At 39.6% G+C, this 9,653-nt stretch overlaps 1 protein-coding gene across 1 annotated transcript; it reads right to left on the bottom strand.

Moving 5' to 3' along the window:
* Positions 1-652: 652 nt before the first annotated feature.
* Smp_208090 (hypothetical protein) lies at positions 653-4,441 on the bottom strand (the record flags this gene model as incomplete). Its single annotated transcript, XM_018793530.1, has 3 exons — positions 653-2,514; positions 2,960-3,180; positions 4,020-4,441. 3 exons carry the CDS (start codon positions 4,439-4,441, stop codon positions 653-655), a joined length of 2,505 nt encoding a protein of 834 aa, XP_018648033.1.
* Positions 4,442-9,653: the final 5,212 nt, after the last annotated feature.

Raw genomic sequence — 9,653 nt, 5'->3', positions numbered from 1 at the left:
AAATAATTTGATTTTGATATAGTTCTAATTCTTTAAACTCCTATTTGCATATAACTACGAAAATCTAGACCTAAGGCGCTTATCTGGAGATTTTCTGGGATATACATCTATGGTGAGGTAGGATAATTAGTTTCTCTTTTGCATGGTGAAATGTAAGTTGTGCAATATACTTCGCGAAATGATTACACTTAAGGAAGCTTGAAGTAAAGCAGTAGTATATAGATACGTATGTACTGACAATAAATCATTTATACAAACAGGGTGGAATAAAAACAGTAACTAAGAAATCTTCAAAATAAAATAAAAGGCAGTTTAGACACCATATATCAGTGGCCGTAACGCGGATTCTAATCACAGTACTTCCCGACTTAAAATAAAGCATTTGTAATGAAGAGGAACAGCATAATTGTGACCGGAACGGTGGTTCGTAGATATTCAGGATGAAACGGCCAGTAGTTATAGTTCTTTTTTCTATTTCCGTCGCTTTAATTATAACGGTGAAAAAGATAACTGGTAAGCACAGTTTCATTCACTTGTCTATCCAATGAGCAGTGTGAAATTACTTGGAACAAATGACTGCACGATACTGGGTGATCACTTGTAGTTTCAGTAAATGATAATACAAAATTATGAATTTCATTATTTCGGAGACTCATGTACCAGTAAGTTTTTCTTTAATTCGCGTTGAAGACTTGTTTCGTACGTAGTCAGATTTCGGAATAATACGAGTTGGTTCGGTTGGTGTGCATGACGAATTATTACGACTGTCATTATCACCGGCGCTAGTGGTAGTCATGTCTCCTATCCCAGAACTAACTGAATCCTCAGAATCATGAACTGAACCAGGAGAGGTAATTTTTTCAACTTGTTTGGAAAGCTTATGAGACTGATTGTCGTCAATAGCTGCGCATGTAGAATTTCCAGTTGATGAAATTAGCCCCGGTAACAAAGACGATCCACTATCCGATTGATTTTCAGATGCAAGAGATACATTTATTGTAGCATCAGTTACCATATTATCTGCTGTTGTGTTGTTATCAAGATTTCCTCTTATGTCTGGAAACGTTGGTAACTCTTTGAGCATCGTATTATTGGCTACCGAAGTAGAGCCATTTGTGTTAATGACTGTGAGGTTAATGGGTATAGGCGTCAAACTTAATGAATTGAGTGTTCCACGTATTGACTGACCAGGGTTGTGACCCTGCCACCCTGTACCATTCATATGTGTGGGTAACTTATGTTGTATATGCACGGGTGGTTGCAACAGTATAGGATAGATCAAGTTGTTTGTATGTTGTGGAGGGTTCGGCACCATTAAGCCACATCTACTATCTGAGCTTAGATTGTCCGATGACTCAGAGACTGGGGCATTTTGGACTGTTTGATATCCATAGCTTTGCATCGGATACACATTCTGTTGTAGACGTTGTAAAGGGTTCTGCGCGCCAGAAGATTGTAACGATAACTGTGAAGCGGTGTAGTACACTGGCAATGGTACAGGGGTGGGGATATGAAAAGGATTAGTTTGAGATACAGGATTCTGAAAATAAGGTGTAGCATTCGACTGTTGTGCAACAGCTGACATGGCAGCTACTGCTTGGAGGTGATTCAAAAGTGCATTCGACGGTCGTTGTTGGTTGGCTCCAATGGGACTAATGTTTGAAGAATTGGTTAACAACTGGTTGGGGAAATACTGCGGTTGATTTCCATAGTGGTTTGAATGAATATTATTACTGGTGTTTGTACTCATTGATGCTAAAGCAGCTGCTACAGCTAGATTGAAAGGTTGATGAGTGTTACTTGTTTGTGGTATTGGAAATGGGACAGAATATGACTCTATAACATTCCCTGTCTGGCGAATGTAATAATTTGGCAAGTGCGTTTGACGCCGTATTGGTACTACACTTGAATGTGTACTGTTCGCAGCTGGGAGATGCGGGCGCTGATGACAGTCCCACCCGAACGGTTGATTTTTATTGTAATTTGTTGAATTTGGTTGATTTATAGACTGAGGAACTATCACATGTGCAACACGAGAATATGGATTATACTGTTTCGTAGGCCGTTCAAATATCCAAGGAGCAGTATTACGACAGGGTACTACTGAAGGACCCCCCGTGCCGGTACATTCTATATGAATATTGCTGCAGTTCTCCATACCGCATAGAGGTAACAATAATGGAATGGACATTTGATGAGACGCAGGTGCTATGCAAACATTTGTTGTCACCGGGGTTTGAATTAAAGTACTTGTTTGTAGAAGCTCTTTACTTGTTTCAGGATTCATGTGTCCAGATCTTATAACGCCATCAGATCGGAATTTGTCTGAACCAGCAGTTCTCAACACAGCTACGGATTGAGGACTGATAGTAATTGGCTGATCAGGCAAATGTGGTGGTTGGAGAGAGAAAGACCCAATCAATGAGGTTAAATTCTGGGACGATGCAAAAGTCGATAATCCATTATCAGGTTGCATATTTATTGAAATATCTGGATTCGTGGACAGACCAGGATCTGAAATAAGAATTTAACACAAGCGATGAACAAGGTATACTTATTTTTAAGTCAGAAAATAGAAACCAGCAGACAAAGAGGGTGAAATAAGTTCCCTGATAAACAAGTTCTTAAATCAACCCTTAAATAAAAACACAATTTGATTTCGGTAACCAAAGAACCTTTTAGGTTTTCTAACAAGAGAAATAGGGTGTTTAGTAGTTCATAATCATAAAACGAAAAACTGCTTAGTGCGCACTGTCTAACATGAAAAAGTTATATGCTCAAGCTAAATTAATCCTGCTGTATATTACACTACCTGTCAAAACGTAAATAAATGAAACCGTGACCAAGTGATGAAATGTGAAGTATGCAGAACCACAAATCCACATTTGAACTACTGAAATGTCAAAGGCAAGCGAAATCAAATAATTCTGAATCTAACGTAAATTTAAAAAAAACTTACAACCATCAATGCGGCGAACACCACGCATTCCCGCATTCATATCTTCAACACAAACAATCTTACTGCCAAGTAAAGCTTTTTCCACTTCTTCATGAGTAGTATTTAGAGCTGCTAAACGAGGAGCTTTGACAAGCTTTTCGATTGGCAAAATCAGTCGATCAACAAGCATATTCAGGAACGTCTGATCCCGGCACAAGTTTTCTCGAGAAAAATAGTGATGACTTGAAGAAAACAGCAAGATAATAATGCAATTAAAACACTATTTACGAAATTGGAATAATATCACTAAAATGCATAAGTATAGAAGCTCTCAACATGACTGGATTATCGTGATGAGCAGTTAAATCTGACTTACTCGAATTAACAGGATAAGATAACACACGGTGATAACCTTTAAGTGTGTAAAAAACTTCATCCATGGTTACCACGTCGATGCTTACTGTGAGATTTTACCTCTAGAAAGGTTGTTTATTATTAATTACTAAAACAAACGAATTGTGTGTGGCTGCTGTTGAATTGTATTTGACGGTTACAGTCGTCAGATTCCAGACTTTTTGTAGCATTGTAATTAATTTTCCTTGTGTAGACTAGCGAGAAATAAGCGTGCGGAAATGTGCGCATATCCCATACTTTAATTTATACGTGCTCAGTGCGGTTTTTATGCATCCACTACTTTATTTATGGTCTCTTTCGAGAACAGAATGATTCACAATGGCAGTCCAGATTCGCTATGACCGTCGTATCGACAATTAAATATGAACCAGTTTAGCTTGGAAGTAGAAGAATAAAACCGACTATGTCAAGGGATTTTGTTGAGAGTTTGACGTATGACAACATATCTGAAATAAGTTGTTGAGCTGACGATGTTTCCGTTTTACGGCGTTCTTAATTCGTAGTCATCACCAGAACACTTTTTTTGGAGAACTTACATATGTTTCTAATGATTACCATATTAATTTTAGGGCGCTTTAAAGTGAAGACAGATATGTCTGTTAACCGTACAACGTATGTTGCGGTATTCATGTCTTTAAGAAAGGCGAACTGACAGTTAGAAACTTACGTGAAATACAATATATAGCTATATTTTGATGCAAATAACAAGTAATTTTCTCGACTTGCTGTTTTAGGGGCATAAGCACACCCATTCGGAAGCAAACCCAACTCGACACGGCCAGATGGTTTGGGTTCTGGGAGTAATTTCTCAAGTTCTTCATAAGTAACAATTTGGTAGTCTTTTTCCAGCACATCGGCAGGTGAAGTGTAAGTACTCTGGATCTGGGAGCTGGAAAAGTCCATTTCATTAACTTGAGGGTCATTATAACCAGTAAATGACAACGGAAAGTATAATGACTTTTGGTATGATGGTTGGTGGGCATACGCAACAGCACCGCTAGATAAAGGAGAGACAAGACTGAGTCCTGGTTGAGGTAGTATGTACCCAGCTTGAGTTAGCATTATGGGTTGAATGCGATTTGGATCCATAAATCTAAAAAGAATGCACTTAATGAAGTTTTGTTTTTAAATATATTTCCTGTTACAAATAACTAAATGTTTATACGGCAATCATTTTTACTCAGACCCAGATAATTTTAAATAACGGAAATACAGCAATATGGAACAGAAGTGTTCTAGGTAACATTTATTGTCTTTTCTGTAAAGTATGGAGATTAGTGATAAATTCCGTGCGACCTGATAAAAGTGTGCATCGACACGAATTGTGACACTTCAGATCAGAGTAGTGAAAGTTAACAAAGTGATAATCAGATTAAAAAACTGCACAACGAACCTTGTTAAAAAAAACTACAAAATATGAGCCCTGAATTCAGCAAAACAGAAAAAGCGTACCACAGTTACGACTAGCTTCGAGGCATGACAATGAGGGTCTCCAACTATTTAATACTATAACCACGAAGACTTACAGTCAGTAAAAAGAATTCCTACATTCCGATACTCCTCAGTCCAAATGCAAAGATTAAATTATCTGGGCGTTATGTCCCCGTTTGTCTCACATATACCTTTCGCATTTAGCGACAAAATACATAGACGTGACCAATGTTTACATAAATAGTTACCTAATATTAATCCTACTACAAAAAATTCTATTCAGAATTTGCAGTTTTGGATGAAAATTGTTAGGACCAGAAGGTCGTTATAATCCTCACTTCTGAAGGGTTTCACATTCAAAGGAGCCACACTTGAGGACTAAAAATACCCTGAATAGTGACTGTGATTAGATGAAATCAGCCGATTCTGGAGTATGATAGACAAAAAAATAATCGACATATACGATCAAGCACACAAAGTTGTCCAAAGTGTGCTGATGTAGAGGTAGTGAGAGTGCAACCAACCTTAAGGGCTGTCTTGAAGAACGAATCGACCATTAAGACTGCTAAAACAAAATATTGGTGTTCGAATAATATTACGGGAAAATGAACTTCGAAACTTTTTATTCCTTATAAATTCAACTAAAGCTTGTCGAAGAATGGACTTTTGAAAGTTTCTTCCTAAAAAGACTAAATGGGTGGAAAATTTGGACAAATAGAAACAACATCCAGTCAGATGACCTTCACAACTATACCAAGTGATACCGTAAGTAATAAGCCGACTTTTTAATCTAATCATATTCGGTACCAACGTCTGATAAACTTCTCTATGTCTTTTGATAGATGAGACTAGTAAGTCCTGGTCGACCAAATAAAGATAACCGCAATAAGCGAACTTTGGTCGAATCATGCTATAGCTGATCATACTAATTTCACAATGGAGACAATCCGCAATAAAAAGATGTACACCTGATTATTTGCAGACTAACAAAAGGAACATGAGTAGTCAACGTAAGTATCTAGCTTATACGTTCTAAATAGATCCCTATGGAAAACATTAGCTTTTTGAAACTCCTTACATACTAGTTTCGTTGCAAGATTGATAGACAACTACGCAACACTAAACAATAACGCATCAGTTCCCATCAGAAAGTCGATTTGATTTTAAGGGTGATCCTTTTTATTTATTTAAACACAAATATTGGTACAAGGGGGCACCAGATATATATATATATGCGCCGTACAAATCTCATTTGATTTGTGTGAGGGCTGTGATACTGCTCAGGTGCCCAAACAGAAGCAGGTAGTTTTCTTAGGGGAGCACACCTGGAGCCGTTGATCTAAAGGTCTGATCCACGAGGCAGTGGAGCATCGTGAGGAGATGCAGTCCCATGGTAGCCAGAGAAAAACAATAGGTTCATATGCCACTCGTCCCCTCTTGATACTGGAGCCCATGTGCACCATTGGTTTGGAATCAGGGTTTTCCAACTCCCCTACGTAGATCCTCTGTATCCACCATCCCACTTGAAGCACCGGACATTCGCTTTTCGTTCTCTCAATTTCGTAAACAACAACCCTGCCACGAGAAGGCAGTGAGCAGGACTTCAATGGCAGAGGCTATATGCGCGTGGCCATGTGAGAGCATTTCGAGAGAGAAAGCGGACTCTCCCCACTCTCGGCCGTACTACAGCATTTTGGGGCCAAGGGTGAAATCCGATGATATTAAAGGCATGAGGACGGTTAGCAGTCTGAAACTGGAAGAACACATCATCTTAAGAAATCCGGAAACCTCGCTCCAAACTACACATTGGAGCCTTCAACGTACGTACTCTAAGTCAAATCGGTCAACAGGCCTCCTTGGTTAAGACCCTAGAATCTCGCACCATCGATGTATGCTGTCTCCGAAACATGCATACAGGATTCCAGTGTGGTCATTTACTTGACCTCACCTCGCCAAAATGGACAGCCAACGAAACACACCCTCCGTGTATCTGGCGACCCCATGATTAGTTCTCGTGGACTTGCGGGAGTAGGCATAGCACTCAGTACGAGGGCAGAACAAGCACTACTAGGATGGATCCCCGTTGACAGTCGCCTGTGTGGTATCCGGCTAAATGGCTCCGTAAGAACTCGGAAGGATAGGGACACACGTCGTTGCTTTTTCGTCGCTTATGCCTACGCTCCCACTGACTGCAGCCATGATGAAGTGAAAGATGACTTTTACAGAAAGCTCTCTGAGCTTCTTCAGAAAGCTAAGCACCCAGACATAGTACTCGTAGCGGATGACTTTAATGCCCAAGTAGGCAGCTTAAATCAAACAGAGAGACATTTAGGTGGGTATTTTAGTATTCCGGCTCAACGAACCGATAATGGTGATCGTCTGTTGCAACTATGCTCAGACAATCGTTTATTTTTAGCAAACACTAATTTTAAACATAAGGAGAGACATCGCCTAACATGGCGACCACCTGCACCAAACCAACGATGGACTCAAATAGACCGTATTGCCCTCAGTCATCGTTAGAGAGGCTCGATAGAAGATTGTCGCTCGTATTGGAATACTTGCTTAGACTCTGATCACGCTTTAATACGAGCATGCATTTGTCTGCGCCTCACTGGACGCAGGAAAACTATACTAAGAAGACCCATTAGGATTGAACTGGAGGACGAGAAATCCAAATGTAAATTCCAGGAACAACTGAGTTCACATCTAGGCAGTTCTGTAAACAAGACTGACCCGGATGCTGCTTGGAAAAACTTATGAACAGCTATTGAAACAGCAGTCACATCTATTAGTATATTAAACCATAGGGTTCCAAAAAACCAATGGATTTCTTCCAAATCTATTTCACTGATGGATTCACGTAAATTCATCCCATCAGGTTCTGAACACGACGAAGAGCGTAAACAAATTAGATCTAGGTTGACTAAAAGTCTAGGGAACGATCGTGAGCAGTGGTGGGAAACGAAGGCAAAAGAGATGGAAAAGGCATGTAACGCGAAGTTAGGGAGGAATGGATTTGGAATTTTATGCCACGAAAAAACAGTTTACCAAGACAAATCCTTGAGGAACTCAACTAACGTTTGGTTTTATTGTGAATTTCATGTGCCATAGTTTGAAAAACAAAAGCATACGGATAATAGTCATACATCCCTCTTAGATTGCTAGTCATAGCGGTCGAATGTCGTTAAAGAAGTAACTGACCTCAGAATGTTCAAGTCGCACGCTCTAAACAGACAGGAATAGTAGAGTGGTGGCTCAGTTGTCAAGGCGTTCGACTTCCAAGTATTGAGCCGCGGATCTGAACCCCTTTCCACCTACGTTAGTTCAGGCAAACGGATGGCATTACGTTTCAAGCTGCAATGAGTTGACCCAAATTTTGTTACTGAGTCGCCAGGATACATCTGTTCTTAGCTTGCACTCTGACCTTAAAATATCTGCTAATTTGTCCGGAGGACCGTTACGCGTAACAATGCTCCGTTTAGCTGTATAAATGTGACAAACCCTCACTGAGTGTTTCTTATTTCTTCAGACACTTTAAGTACGTTTAAGATGCGAGTGCTACCAATAGAATCAACAGTTGTACGCACCTTCCAAGTCCTTAGTCACGTGAATAGTCAAAGCGATTGCATAATTGCAGTGCGTATCAACGATTCCGCACACAAGGCTTTCGGTCTTGTTAGTAAACACTTAACCTCTAGACAAGTGATCCGTCATCCGACGCTGTTAATGTCTATTTTCGATCGATCAATAATCTTGAGAAACCTTTCATCGTAGGTATGAAGTGGATAACTGTCTCATACCGGACTTGAATTGGACTCCGCTGTTAACGGCTTTTAAATTGTGGTCTAGCCTGGGTCGATTATTGAATTCGGTCGCTAAAATTACTCGATCTCCATAAATTTTTATTCTGACAAAAAAGCGAAACTAAAGATGACATCAGAATTGACCATCTTACAGCCGCTTCATTGGGAGGAAACCCTATTCGTTCTTACTATCCTCCTTCACGACTGAACGACATGAGCGTCGCAGTTATGATACCTTCCTCAATAGTCAAAAACAACGATGAAACTTTGCTAGTATCAGAAAGCCACCCCAAAGCAACGCGCTCTGGAAAAGATTAATGCTTTCTGAACACTTAAACAAGTAATGTGCGTACTACACTGCATAATATTATGTTTTGTACCGAATTTTTTCATTTTCCTATCAAAAAACAGTATCCGCTTTTCTCTGATATGCTTATATATGTCCAAAAAACCAATGAGAAAAATTTCGCACTCCATAGCATACTATTCATGTGCATACGTACCAGGTTTTTTCTCCGCTATTAGCCTCCATACGCATATACGAGTGTATTTCGGAATGCCTTTATACTTTCATTTTTTTCCTTTCCAGGACGACTGGAAAAGATGAAAAACTGACGAAGAATGCAAAAATCGAAACTTTCATAGTACACCTTTTGTTAATTTGCAACACATAGCCTCTTATATCGGGAAGAGACGACAAGAGGTTGCTGGAAATTGCTTGTTTTCAAGAAATGTTTGCTAACGACAAGCCTCTTGGGTTAAACCTTTCGACTGAACACATCATAGGGTCATAACCACACTACTAGGGGACAGTGAGTTTTAGATGTGTATTAATTCCTGAAATAAGTAGTTATATGAGTTTGTGGTGGCATTGGTTCTAACCTTACAATCCTCAAACTGAACAAATAATTTCTGAGAAGATTGATATTCAACGTGCAATACTTGGAAAGGGTTAGCGATGAGGAACGCGGGATTAATTAGTCGAAATGGAATGGCTCTGTCGTGCAGATGTGGTCATCCCTGATCTGTGATTCATTCCTTGTGATGGTGCTTCTCGTGGCCCA

The sequence above is a fragment of the Schistosoma mansoni genome, chromosome 1 (assembly GCF_000237925.1).
Source record: "Schistosoma mansoni strain Puerto Rico chromosome 1, complete genome".
Taxonomy (NCBI): domain Eukaryota; kingdom Metazoa; phylum Platyhelminthes; class Trematoda; order Strigeidida; family Schistosomatidae; genus Schistosoma; species Schistosoma mansoni.
This window is presented reverse-complemented; position numbering and strand designations above follow the sequence as displayed.